The sequence below is a fragment of the Nansenia antarctica genome (assembly GCF_963989245.1).
Source record: "Nansenia antarctica genome assembly, chromosome: 1".
NCBI classification, from domain to species: Eukaryota; Metazoa; Chordata; class Actinopteri; order Argentiniformes; family Microstomatidae; genus Nansenia; species Nansenia antarctica.
In genome coordinates, this window is record NC_137674.1 from 91,816,721 (window position 1) to 91,831,673 (window position 14,953).

The 14,953-nt window shown below is 43.7% G+C and overlaps 1 protein-coding gene across 1 annotated transcript in view; it reads right to left on the bottom strand.

Annotated features, from left to right (window-relative positions):
- Positions 1 to 947: 947 nt before the first annotated feature.
- LOC308160994 (sex comb on midleg-like protein 2) overlaps positions 948 to 14,953 on the bottom strand; it is a 38,115-nt gene continuing 24,109 nt past the window's right edge. Inside the window, exons 8-15 of the mRNA XM_080534924.1 lie at positions 9,855 to 10,135; positions 9,548 to 9,662; positions 9,166 to 9,369; positions 5,855 to 6,016; positions 5,476 to 5,601; positions 4,880 to 5,110; positions 3,512 to 3,675; positions 948 to 2,843 (exon numbers count right to left, since the gene is read on the bottom strand). Of these exons, the coding sequence (XP_080391050.1) occupies positions 2,718 to 2,843; positions 3,512 to 3,675; positions 4,880 to 5,110; positions 5,476 to 5,601; positions 5,855 to 6,016; positions 9,166 to 9,369; positions 9,548 to 9,662; positions 9,855 to 10,135 (1,409 nt within the window). The 3' untranslated portion in view covers positions 948 to 2,717. The remainder of the gene's footprint in view (positions 2,844 to 3,511; positions 3,676 to 4,879; positions 5,111 to 5,475; positions 5,602 to 5,854; positions 6,017 to 9,165; positions 9,370 to 9,547; positions 9,663 to 9,854; positions 10,136 to 14,953) is intronic.

Below are 14,953 nucleotides of genomic sequence, written 5' to 3' on the forward strand. Positions count from 1 at the left end.
TGCCTACATTCACCTAGAACCGCGGCGCGAACAGCAGAGGATGCCGCTACGGCAAGCCAAACGCAAACTATCAATCATGCTGTCAGAAGCAGCGTGGGACGGTGCCTCAACGTCCACCAATGAAGACAATGTGAGAACAGACTACGCATGCGCAAACCTACGAAACCGTTGGTCTGTCACTTCGCATAGCACAGAAGCACAAGCAGTCTGCCTCAGCCTCTGGGAGCAAACTCTCCTGGTGCCAGGGCATGCATTATATTTTTAAAACAACACATTTTACATCATTTATTTTTATTTTAACAACATATTAACACATTAAAGTTAAGAATAATGAGTAAAATACATTTTAAAAATATATTTTTTTGAGATAAAAAAATAATAAAAAAATATTTTAAAAAGACTGATATTCTTTTTCTTTCTTAAATGCCTGGGTGAGGCACTGCCTACCCTGCCTCACCTGACTGCACGCCACTGGCGCGAACCATGCTGCTGCGGACGTCTCCCAAAACTCCGGCAATTTGAGAATAACGGCGTTATTTGCCATGTTGGTTCAGTCTCGGATACTTCAACGGGACTGACGTCGGGGTCACCACCAGTGTAGTGCCGAGAGACGGGAGTCGTAGGAGGTGTATCAAATGTCACAGCTAAACGTTTAATGTAGGACATGAACGATTGTCAACAACACACTCAGAGCAGTAAGTAGAACTGAACTAAACAACTCGGGTACCACGCACTTAACTGTCCGTGCGGAACAATACTCCCAACCCATAGTTCCGTGGGTGAATTATGTCAACCCACCACAATATCTAACATAATGTTGACCTCAGTGGGTCACTGAAAAGCACACAACAAGAAAGGACGCACGTTGTTTTCCTTTTTCGGTATGTTTATAAAATAGAAAATACACAACATCATGAACACAAATACATATTAATTGTTTTGAAGACTTGTTTCGCTGTGACTTTAGGAATATAGGCGACTTGCGCAACATATATTTTTCAAGTACTTTGAGATGCAAATGAGTTTAACAGCACTATGATTTTGTGTTGCATGTATGGCACAACAGGTACTTAAATTCACCAAGGGACCAACGGAGGAACATGTAGTTTTACTGCATCACAACCAATACAGTATGCTACAAGGGTTTGTACTAACAAAAAACATATACACCTGAGAAATCTCAAAGTAAAGCAAGGCAATTTCTATTGTATAATTTTGAGGGGAATTTTAACTACAAGGCGCTGTATAAAGTATTAAAAGGCTGTATGAAATACATTGTCTGCAATTTTCACCCCACCCCTTCACATTTTCTACTTATATATGATTTCATTAAAATATTCTTTTTTTCTACAAAAATGTACATTCTTATCGCTGATATTCATGGTTAAACCCATAAAACTGTACACCAGAGCTGTTCATTGATAACAGTGATTGTAACGGTCAAAATGACAACATTGACGTCCTAACTGGACCGGTGTAGATGTTTCTTACTGGTACTACAAATGTTATTACATAAAATTCTGCATTAAAAAGCCCTTAGAAATGTTAAATTTACACTTCTACAATAACATGTCCTCTGAAATAAATACAAGCATCCAGTGATTTCCAAATCATTGATTTAGAGCTCTGGATGCTTCCAGATCAAGGCTCTTCAGAGTCCTCCACATTAATAATGCCACCAGCAGGGGGCAGTCAACTCTTTCATGCTTGTCAGTGACAACCACAAGTAAATTACTATGTCAATCCCAGCCTGTGAATTACACACAGCAGTCAGAGGGATTCCAGCATGACAGAGTTTGAATTTCAAAATAATTCTCAGAACATATCATGTCCACATGATTGAGGCCCTGAATCCCACACCAGCCCCTAGCCCCTGTGTAGTGTAAACCAGAGAAAATCAGATCATATGCAGAAAATGTTACCAATTAGCATAATATATCAGAGTACTTTCAGATCAACAGGTTACAGGCAAGGGGTTCATTTGCGATTCAGATGAAGGTCTTTTGGCAATGCCAAAATATAATTTATATGTGTACAATACAATGACCATGGGAAGGAAAGTCATCAGTTTAACATACTGTTCATGCTCTTTTCATCTTTCAGAAATTAAAATAACTGTCATGACAACAATCTTGCAGTCTGCCTTGGACTGGCAGCCAGCAACATTTAGAATTAATAAGAATTGAAATGGAAAATTTAAACAAACAACCTTGCAGAACAGATGGAACTGTGTAGTGTGAGGAGGGGGGGATTCTAACAATAATAAAAACAGAAGTCAAGAGGAAACATTCTCCATCTTTGGGATCAAAATCAGGATCAGAAGTCTTAGTAAAGTCTTAGTAAAGTCATCATTCTCTCAGTCTCAGTAAAGTCATCGTTCTTGCGCCCGCCCTGTGCTATGTAATGTAAACACTCTAGAGATTATCTTCCTTTGGGATTGAAACAAGTTGATGCCGTCTATCTGCTTTGGACAGCTCTCTGTTCGCTGATGAGGCAATGAGGTAACGTTTGTGTGTGCGATGCACAGCACGTCTCCAACACACTGTAAGAGGCAGGCTGCAATAAGGTTGGAAAACATCCTTGGAAGTCAGGAGTCACGGTGACCTCTACGAGACGCCACATCTATACACCCTGTGTGTGTCGTTGGTGTGTGTGTGGTGGTATTGTGAGCTGGATCCCAATCTTGGCTCTTTTTCAGTCAGCCGTGTTACAGCCTGCTACAGCTTGCCTTGTCTGAGTCTCTCTATGTGATGGCAGAGCTTGAGGGCAGGCCCCAGTTTGAGGCCCATGTACTTCATGACCATGTCGCTCCGCAGCAGCATCAGGGCCTTGCCGTCTATTTCCTGCAGACACAAACGGAGAGAGAAGTCAGGAGCTTCCTGGAACAGAGACCATCACACTGTTCAGTATACTAAACATGTATGCTGTACTGTAAATCTGTGTGTGTGCGTGTGTGTATATATATATATATATATATATATATATATATATATATATGTCTGTCTTTTGAACCTAGCTAATCTTATTCATCTAATGTTATTCTGAAATCATCAAAACTAAGATATGTGATATGTTATAATAAAGTAAAAAAAAACTCCTCTAACCAGTTTGTCATGCATTTCTTTAAACATGTGTTTTTGTTTTATCTCCCCCCCAAAATACAAGTAAATACTAGTATTTTAAACTAACAAGTCACAAACTAACTAATATATTAGTGCTGTCAATCGATTAAACATTTTAATCAAGTTAATAGTACTAGTACTATATACTGTTTATATATATATATTAGTACTGTCAATCGATTAAACATTTTAATCAAGTTAATCACAATAATATTCTGACATTAATCAGATTAATCATTGTAAATCCAAACCTTTGGAGCATAGTGCCAAAAGAAGAAAACATGCTTCACTGTCCCATTACTCACACAGGCTACTGTATAAGAGGTTATGATTCTGATCAGAAGCAGTGAGTGTGTCAGCAAACGGAAGCAAGATTCCAGGTGACTTACATGTTTCCGGAACAGCTCAGCGTGTGGGGCTAGTGCAGACGGGTCGGCGTCCCTTACAAACTGCATCACCTCCTCGATGGACCAGGTAGAAGGGCTCTTACCGGCCACTCTGGGGGGCTCCCTGTCTGCCGCGGGGGCCTCAGGGCCCGTGGTGGAGCTGGCAGCTGGAAAGAGAAAGACCAGGCTGGGCTCAGTCACCCAGCACTCAGAGACCAGAAGAGAGAACCAGACACATCTAGAGTGGTGTTTCTCAACTGGTGGGTCGTGACACAAAAGTGGGTCATGGACTCGTTCTGAATGGGTCGCGGAGTGTGTGGTCAATCCCCCCAAAAATAAACGTCAATTATTTTGCTAGCGAAGCAAAACAAATTCCGGATGTCAGACTTTTTTTTGGACAGACGTGCGTGAAAGAAGTGCAGCAGGCTAGCCGTTGCCATGGCAACATGAACTTAACCTGTCACTTGTCATTCAAGCAGTGGCTAAATATGGCGAAGCACACATTTGACTCAGAGTATGTAAACAACAGAAAAATGACCTCAGCTACTAACAGCAGTTGCTGTCACATTATGGGTTTACGTACAGTGCTTTTACAAACTTAGAACAGATTGAGCTGTTTGGCGACGAAATCTGGCTCGCATGAGTTGCGTATCTTGCTAATATGTCCAAGCACCTCAACACATTAAAAGTGTCTATGCAAGGGCAAAAATGCCCTGAAAAGAATTCTTGCGGCAAATTTTGTTTAAATAGATTTGCTTGGTTTGAACTCTATAAAAGTGGGTCCCAAAGCCAGACCAGTTGACAGGGGTGCAAACTGGTGATGGCCCAAAAAGGTGACTTTTTGTGTGGCTAACCTTAGTGGGGGAAAGCGCTAGCACTAATGGTGTTAAATAGATATCGCTAGCACTAACGGTGGTCTAACAATGATGCGTGTGTAAGTAGCGGCAGCCCTGACCTCAACACCTGCAGAATTACTTCTAAAACAGTTTACCGTGACTGTGTTCTCTATGCTGTCTAGAATTGTACCTAGCTGCCTGAAGCTAAACGTTATTTCAACAGCAGCAGAGTTTAGCAGACAGGGAGATTAGTTAGCTTGCGCATCATGTGACTTGGAGGAGACTTAGACCCCCCCCCTCAAAATATATTTTTTGCAGATCTACACAATTCACATGGATGACATATTTTGAGATAAAAACGGCTAATTTAGCAGAAAGGTGACAAGTTTGCACCCCTGAGTTGAGAACCACTGATCTAGAGGATCTCAAACAACTGCAAAACCCACGAGCAGTAACCGACAGACGAACAGTTGCTAAGGAGGATATCCAAACAAACACACACCGTGAGGTGAGAGAAGGCTCCTAGCGGGCCTACCTTCCACTCGTCTGTGTGTGTGCGTGGAGGTGAGGTCGGTAGGGTTGGAGGAGGGGCGGCGAAGGGAGGTGCCGTGGCCAGGGTAGTAGGGGCTGCCGCCGGCCTGGGTGGGGGGGTGGTACTCAGAGGGGCTCCGCAGCGTCTGGGGTCGTGGGGTCATGGAGTTGGAGGCCGAGTCCATGAAGTGCTGCTCCTTCAGTAGGCTGTTCTCCTCATGGGGCAGAGTCTCTGCTGGAGAAACACCACCACACACACAATTACACCACTAAAAGATAGACACACACTTCACACATTTGTCACACATTCTTAATGAATATTATTAATATGCGACTTGTTCTTAGCTTGGGGATGGAAAATACATGATCTAAAATATTTAATTCAATAACCTTTACTCGTTTAGCTTGAAGGAATTATTTAAAATGGCAAATAAAGCTGAGTGTGGACTTCTAACCCTAACCAATAAGCTATTGTAAACTTGAGGTATTTATACATCTCTGCCACCATGTTTCTGTTACTTCAAAGTGTTGTATGATGTGTGATAGTGTTGTATGATGTATCTGTGCAGTGAGACTGTATTGACAAATGCTGCTTGGTACCTTCTGAAGGGTGGGCCTCGGTGCGCAGGAGCTTGGGGGACAGGGGGGCTGCGTAGGGGGGAGAGTCCCTGGAGAGACGCTTACTTCCCCGGTTTAGTGACGGTGCCTCTAGCGCCTCCTCTTTCACTGGAACAGAGAGATGGGGGTGGGGAGCTGCTCTGAGCCACTGCTATGGTGTACACACATCCAACAAATAATAACAAAAACACTTTGAGAAACAAAGGTGTGCACACACGTATGGACAGACAGGCAGGCAGAGACACAGACGTATGGACGGACAAACAGACAGGCAGACACATGTATGGACAGACAGACATGCATGCACAGACGTATGGACAGACAGACAGACAGGCAGACAGAGACAGAGACAGAGAGCTACCTGACTTGGTCCTGTCGTAGGCGTTGTACTGGCTGAAGGGCTGGCTGCTGAACAGGTTGTCACATTGCAGGTGGCCACACAGCGTCTCCAGGAAGCGCAGCACAAATGAGGCACTGGAGGCCGAGGGCAGCTTCACCAGACGAACACCGCCGTCCGTCCTCACTGGGGTCAGAGGTTAAACACACAGTCTCACCACTGGCTCACTCATCAACCACGGGTCCATGGGTGAACAATACCATTTGTACAGCATCCTTCAATGCTACTAAACTAACACTACTACCATGTGGAATATCTAAGCTTTTGGTCTTTTTCTTCTTTCCTTTTTTTTACGTCATTCCTTGACGTATATATTCTATATGAGGCACATGACTGAAGTACAAAATGTAAACGTGCTAGAGAGTGTGGTGTAGAGTGTGGTCATAGCAGCACATTGTACCCATGGGCTGAAGGGGTTCAAATCCTGCACCCAAGCCTTTCTACTCTGTCTCTCCTCTCTCTCATTGTAAGACCACCTGTACAAATTCTACCTGTCTGAAGAAAAGAGGAATATGGAAGGAATGTGGAAAAAAGAAAAGTGAAAGATGATGAGATAATTGTTTTACTATGTATTGAAGAATTATTGTTTGTACTGAAAAATGCCGTCATGTGACAGTAGGTGAAAAGACGAGTGTTGCTGTACAGGTGCATCTCAAAAAAGTGGAAAAGTTCATTATTTTCCGTCATTTAATTTTAAAGTGAAACTTTCATATATCCTGGATTCATTACGAGAAGTGAAATATTTCAAGCTTTTGTTGTTTTAACCTCTTCTTATCCACCTAATTTTTCTGGTTTTCTGCTCGAAATGACATGCCCACAGTGAATATAGAATATCTCCACAATCACAAGGGCCTTCATAATGATATTGTTATCAAATAATTTAATTTAATTTTTAATAATTTTGCCATTTAGCAGACGCTTTTATCCAAAGCGACTTACAATTACGAATTACAGGGACATTCCCCCTGGAGTAACTGAGGGCTAAGTGCCTTACCCAAGGGCACACTAGTAGTGGTGTGGCTTCAGGCGGGATTTGAACTCACAACCTTCCGATCACAAGTCCAACTCACTATCCACTAGACCACCACTACCCCAAATGAAAGCTAACACCTGTGGGGTGGCTGTAGAAGTGTCAGAATCAAAATCTATGTTACTGTGTCAGAGCAAATAGAGCTAGAACATTATAAAACATCTCAAATTCAGTCTCCGCCTAAAAAAACAACAGCTTTTACAGTGAATATCACCTTGGAAACCTGATAACCAAGCCCAAATCATCTAGGAATCAGTACTCCAGGGTCTTATTAGTACTTGTGCCAAAGTTGATGCTAGTAACGTGAGCAAATGCAACTTTGTACCTGTTTTAGTACAGGTATGTTTAGGCGGACACCTATATGTTTAGGCCATTTGGAGATATTTTGGCACCATCTTTGACCTTTGACCTTTCTCATGTATCATTATTTTATTTTATTTTTTATTTTTTTGGGGTTGGCCGACCAATGGTATGGAAATTTGGCGTTGAAACCGGACATGACACATTCTCCAGTTGGAGAAAACTGGATGTGACTTAGGCCGTGTTTACCGTCTCGGGAAAAAAAATGTGGCATCGTATAGCATGCAAAATTGTGAAAAAAATGTGATATCGATGAAGAGAATTGATCGAGGTAAACTCTTTATATCACTTCGGATGCCCATCTGGGTCCGTGGATAAGAAGAGGTTAATGTTTATGATTACGGCTTATAGCTTGTGAAAACGTATAGCTCGACAAAATACCATCCAGCCTCTTCTACTCCGAGAGAAGCTTTCAGGTATGGGGGTTGATCCCTCCACTACATCCTGGATCATGGGCTACCTCACTGGACGGCCACAGTCAGTCAGGCTGGGGAACTGTGTCTCGGACACAGTAGTGAGCAACACCGGGGCTCCGCAGGGAACTGTGCTGGCTCCCTTCCTGTTCACCCTGTACACGTCAGACTTCACCTACAACTCAGAGTCCTGCCACGTACAGAAGTACTCTGACGATACAGCCATAGTGGCGTGCGTGAGGGATGGACGGGAGGGGGAGTACAGGGATCTGACAGGAGCCTTCAGCGTCTGGAGCGAGAGGAATGGTCTGCTCCTCAATCCAACCAAGACCAAGGAGCTCGTTATAGACTTCCGCAGGTCTAAGCCACCTCGGTTGCCCATTAACATCCGGGGCGAGGATATCGAGGTGGTGAAGACCTACAAGTACCTGGGGGTGCATCTGGACGACAAACTGGACTGGTCCGCCAACACAGATGCACTTTACAGGAAGGGCCAGAGCAGGCTGTACTTCCTGAGGAGACTTAGGTCCTTTGAAGTGTGTGGAGAGATGCTGGCTATTTTTTACCAGTCTGTCATGGCCAGCATTCTCTTCTACGCTGCAGTCTGCTGGGGTGGAAACATCTCAAAGAGGGACACCAGACGGCTGGACAAGCTTGTGAAAAAGGCGGGTTCAGTGGTGGGAAGGAGTCTGGACTCTCTGGGGACGGTGGTGGAGAGAAGGACGAGGAGCAAGCTGCTGTCCATCAGGGGCAATTCCAACCACCCTCTCCATCATGTCCTCACTGGGCAAACCAGCAGCCGCCGCAGAGGGCGGTTCATTTCGGTACGCTCCCGGACGGAGCACTATAAAAAATAATTTATCCCGGCTGCTCTGAGACTGTTTAACAGCAATCAAAGTAGTAGTCGGGGTCAAGGCTCCTGAATTTGTATCGAATTGAATCTGTATTTATTTATTTATTTTAATCATCATCATCACTTTTTTTCTGTATTTTAATATCATAGCTATAGCCATCATTTTACCAATTTTTCTATCATGATCTTACTGTTTTTTATACTATACATGGCTGGCCCAGTATTGTTGTCTGTCCTTTATGTTGTGCTGTCATGTCATTTTTAGAGAGTGGCGTGGCAAACTGAATAAAGTATAAAAAATAAAAAATAGGTCAACATTTCTGTATTATAAATCCTTTTTTTGATTGGTCTTATGTAACACTCTAATATTTTGAGATACTGGATTTTTGATTTTCATGAGCTGTAAGCCGTAATCATCAACAATCAAACAAAAACGGCATGAAATATTTCACTTTATGTGTAATGAATATATAAAAGTTATACAGTATATGAAAGTTTCACTTTTTAAAATTCAATTATGGAAAATATTTAACTTTTCCACAATATTCACATTTTTGGAGATGCACCTGTATCTAGTTTCTAGTGTGGAGAAGTGAGATTGCAGCGTTGGAGTGGTTACCTCTGACCACCTCCCCCCCGCCAGAGTGGGTCTGCAGGGCGCTGAGCAGGACCTTGGGCTGGTAGGCACAGTCCAGACACGTCTGAACTGCCTGCTGGAGGACAGCATTCACCGGCCCCGGGCCGAAGTGGTCCGGCAGCCGCTGCATCTGTTTCCTGTCCAGGTGTGGTCCGCAGTTCCCGTGCTTGTTCACATACACACACACTGTGCCCAGCACACGGACATGCACACACACACACACACACACAAAGAGAGAGATGGAGACTGTTTCAAAGGTGGTACACCATAGGTTGCGTTGGTGGGGGTGGGGGGGATTGAAATGGTTGTTGTTGAGATTGAGTGACGTTGTTGTGTGATGAGGGTGTTGCACTGAGGGGTTCACCTGTGGAGACTACAGAAGTGAGGTGGGAGGGGAGGTCTTGTTGCCCCTGAAGATTGGCCAACCGGCCTACTGGAGAGGCTGAGGACACCGGGCCCTGGAGCAGACGTGGCTTTCTCTGGAAAAAACAACACCCACCCCCCCACTTACTGGTCAGCCATTACTGTGGTCACAACAGAACCTTAACCCACCGAACTGAAGTCATGCTGAGTCACTGCTCAGAGTTCAACTGTTGGAATGCCTAAGAGCTGGTGTGTTTTCAGTATGGTGGGACAGGGACAGACAGCTCAGAGAGAGGGGGAGGTGTTACCTTGCTCCCAGGTTTGGGGCCTCTCTTCTTGTGCGGCCTGGGGGCCAGCTGGGTGTTGGCAGCTGTCTGGGGGGCCGGGCCGTTCTGTGCGGCGGCTGCTGCCGCCTCGGCCACTGCCTTGAGCATGGCAATGGTCTCTTTCTTGGGCCGGCGCCCCCTCACACCCTTCCTGACAGGCAGAGGGGGCAGGGGGGTGGGCAGCCTGTAGGGGGACTGCATGGAGCGCCTGCTGGGCTTGGAGGGCGACGCTGAGAGGACCGGCAGGGTCTTTGGCAAGGTAACTGCAACAACAACAACAACATGACAGAGATTGTTATCATGGAGGCTAAGGCAGGTATTCACAAAGGTCTTACTCCACCATAAAGCACTGTCCGGTGGCTGTGAAATCTGTGTTCATCGACACTTTTTGGACTGAATAGTCCAAATTTCAGGGACTGGGGCTGCTGTACGTACCGCAATTCAGAGGTCACAGTAGGTGGAAGAGGTTTGCTACTGAACTGTTGCTTACGGTTAGGGAATTGTTATGGGGTAACAGAAAATAAGGGCTGTTGAAAACTAAGAGCATCTTCTATGCATTCCTTACGGAAAAGAATGCAATTCCACAACAACCCTAAATTAATGAAATTCCTAGGGCTATTCAGACATTCAAAAATGCTCTTTATCCTCAGCTTTGTAAAACAATGCAAGACTAGCTCAATATAATCCTTCCATCAGCCTCCAAACATCTCAGCAAAGACTAGAGTAGTAATGGTGCATTAAATCCTTCATAGAAACATAAATGTCTTTGTCTGTGCTGGTTCCTCTGGCCCAGGCCTACACGTGCTCATTCATATAATGAGCAGATAACTATCTCCCATCTCAGAGAGTCTGGTGCAGGCCGGGGGGACAAAGGTGAAGGCCCAATTTATACTTCTGCGTCGAATTTACACGCGGCTACGCCGTAGCCTACGCAAGGGCTCTCCCAATTTATAGTTCTGCGTTGGTCGGTCTGCGTCGCGTTGGTCGGTGTACTCATAGCGGCATAAAAGCTATTTTTTTGTTATGCTTGTTGTAAAGAAAATGTCTATAATGCATTGAAATTAGGGTAGAACTGGCCTTTCAGAAACACTAGGACTCGGGACAGAGTGCAGTAGATTGTGCTCGTTTAAATAAAAGCCTTTCTGAAAAACATGTATTTGTTTTGTACGCATGTATTTGTATTTTCTTTGTGGGTAACTTCAGGGTCAAGTTAGTTTAAAGCAAAAATAACCAAAATGTTCATCCTTAGCTAACAAGAGCTTTACTCAACTAATATGTTCTAATTCTACCCTATACAAATACATGTTTGTCATGAGAAACTCAACACATGGATAATGCACACATTGAGGACATCATCAACTGAATATATATGCCTAGGATTTCAGACATTGAGATACCAGCATTATGGCATTAATTGCTCGATTACATAGAACAATGGCGTCTGGAAAAGTACAAAGAAAATGTTAGGCCTACAATAATAATTTCAAAGGAAATTTGAGCAATGGCTACCTGTCTTCCCTGTTGCCTGTCCTACCTCCAACAGTCTGGGATACCAAGCTCTATTCCCAAAAGACAAGCCTAGCCTAACAGATCTTTGCAACACCGCCCCTCCATGCATAGCTGTTCTTCATGAATGAATTCAGCATTATGCAGAAACATAGGTACCTCTGGCAAACTTTCATGACTGAAACTGGGAACAGTGTATAGAATCCAGTTTATATTTAATGAATTTGACCAAAGGGAGGCCTATTCAAAGCCAACTGAAAAAAAAGACAAGATACTGTTTTACAAACAAATACTAAATACTTTGACGGAAAAACATTTTCCATTAACCAACTGAAATCAATGGTTAATTCTGGGGCCACAAAATGATCAAACATGGACCCCATCAGTGATTACACACAAATCGTCCAAATACACAATTTAACATCACAAATGTAAGCGTAAGTGTACAAATAATTCAAACAGATGAATTGATGAGTTGAATCAAAACGTGACATTCATCCCTTCTCATAATCTGTCACTGAAGAAAATGCTCACCGTCCACACGTTCCACAGAGTTCCAAAAATATAAATAGAACAAAAGCAGAGAAACTCACCGTAGATGGGGGGGGGGGAAACAAAGAGGCTTTATATTCCCATGGACACCCACACCATAACAACCGTTCTCCTCACCTAGCAGCTTACACTCATCTGGTACACATGGAGGAGGATTCCCCCAGATTTAACCCACACAGACAATAACAAGAAAGTGTCTTTACCAAATGTTAGAACGAGCCCATAACAAAGCCCATGCTGACAGACGAGCCAGGTTCAGACACAGACTGAGACTGATTGGGGGGGGGGGGGGGGGGTTTAGAGAGACGAGGGAGGGGTACTAGGGGGGGATCTTCTACTACCGGTACAGACGTACTAGGGGGGATCTTCTCCTAAGCCCCACCCAAGCTTTAGTCAGTGTGTGTGTGTGTGTAGGAGCTCTTACAAGAGAGTTGGCTCCTGAAAGGGTTGTACAACACAAACGCTTCTACTAGTGTTTATAATCAAGGATGAGTCTATAGATTTCCTTCCTAACCTAACCTTCCTACACAGTCCTTATGATGAGTTGTTTGTTTAAGTTATGATCCCACTAAGACAAGATGATGATGACTCTGTCCTTTCCTCACAAACGCACAAGATGCACTAGACACTAGGGGTGCAACGGTTCTTGGTTTTTTTACGGACGGTACGGTTTGCGTTCCACGGCTCAATTCACTAGTGAACCGTGACGGTTTTCGGTTTCCGTTTTTTTTTTTTACCTTTATTTTACCAGGAAGTCACATTGAGATTAAAACCTCTTTTACAAGAGAGACCTGGCCAAGACAGGGTCAAAATAGTAGCTTAAAAAAACAGTTCAGATAACAACACAGGACATAAGACAGTGGCAACAATACAATAGACAAACAATGGTAGGGGTATTTACAAGGTGATTAAAACATTGAGAAGTAAGTCTAACCAAAGCAGGTACAGCGAGCGGTGACCACATCCTTTAATCTACGCTTTAAGATACTTATGGAAATAAGGGCCTCTAATTTAAAAGTAGTCTGTAGGTCATTCCAAGACCAAGGGCCATAATAAGACAAGCTTGCCCTTCCAACATTGTTCATGATAAGTGGCACCTTGTATTGTAGCCATCTACGAGACCTGAGACCCGAGCCACTCGGTATAGGGATGAACTTCAGGCCCAGATAATTCGGTAAGAAGCCAGAGATGATTTTAAACACAAGAGTGTACCAGTGTTGGAGCCTTCTGACAGAAAGAGATGGCCATCCAACCAGACTATACAGTGTACAGTGATGGGTCCTGAAGGCACTATTGGTGATGTATCTTAGAACCGAATGATACAGGGGGTCTAGCTTGGATAAAGTGGACAGAGAAGCAAACCTATATACTGTATCACCATAATCCAATTGTGAAAGGAAAAGGGCGGAGACAAGACGTTTTCTGGAAGCCAAGGAAAAGCAAGATTTAAATCTATACAGGAAGCCCACTGTACGCTTAAGCTTTATGGCGAGAAGATCAATTTGGCCGCGTTCGTAAATTAGCTCTGAGAGCGCCGGAGCGTCCACGTGAATGCCTCGAACGCGGCCTTTGGTCAGAGGTCGAGTTGGTCTGGAACGTTTGTTTCTGAACCGAACCGTACCGAAAACCGTGACCCAAAATACCGAACCGTACCGAACCGTGGGCCAACTGAACCGTTGCACCCCTACTAGACACCCAACCTTTCCTCCCTCCACCACTACCGTATCTCTCTAATTCATCTCCATTGTCCTGTCAGAGCCTCACAGCTTCTGTATCACAGGCTTATCTTCCCCACAGAAATGAGCAGCCATTACACGTTATACTAGGGATGTCCCGATCCGATATTGATATTGCCGCGATATTGGTCCTGAATGCTGGATCGCAGATCGCACCAGAAAAAAAATAGGCAGCGATCTGGGGCTCGCGATCCGGCGTGTCACTCACGTGATGACAACAGTAGTAGTCAGTGGTCACGGGCATGAGAGTTGGCTAGTAGCTACCTGTGTGTAATGAGTCTGACAATGTCATGATGCTAGCTGGTGAAATCCTAAACCATTTGCTTACGTAATTTTTCGGTTGTTTAAAACTACAAAAGCTTTCAAATGATGCGTCATACATTGAAATCGGAAAAAAGACGACACGAGTATTTGAATGTTTGTTTGTATCAATGTTTTGCTCAAGAATGGTGACTGCTAAAAACGCTGCTAACAGCTAGCGGCTAACGTTTCGTTCTAAAACGAAAGTATGTTTACAAGCCAGGTATCACTTACCGGTAGCCTCTGGCAACAGTGAATCCAACCCACAGATTATAAGTATTTAGTGATCGTTAAACTGTTGTATATTATATCGAGTGGTACTTTAAAACTTCAAGTTGCCTGTTATGAAAAAAACGAAAAGCAGATATTGTTGACACCCCTTTGATTCTGCAACTGGTTTCTGGTCTCACCAGCGGGCGTCACTAGGCTACACTTTTTAAAAGGGTGCTATAATTGATTTGCCATTTGTAAGAGAAGATAAATAGAATAAAAACATGAAGGCACTAAAACTAGAAATCAGACAGTAACTCTTTTTTTTCTACAATGCTGAATGCTGCAGTTTAAATTGCTTTAACTTTAAACCAGTTGGTCACTGAGTACTGCAGAGTCCTGTTTTTGTTGCTTGAATAAAGGCTGGCAGTCTTTAATAGCCAACTGTTGTTGTGGACTATATACTGGGGAAGTATTTGTTATTATTCTGGAGTAAAACAATAAATACAGATATCGGTATCGCAGATACCTGAAGCCCAGGTATCGGTATCGGTAGTGAAAAAAATGGGATCGGGACATCCCTACGTTATACCATTGGAAAACTAAACCAGCACTGTACACTGGCCTACTATCTTCTCTCATTAACTCCAATGTTAAGCAGCCCATGTTCAAGTGGGCTTCTGAGCGAGCACACATTGATTGGTTCTCACATACAAACATGTATTTGCATTTGGTCAAGGCTTTTCATTCCTTGCTCCTTTCGCTGGAGTGAAAAGT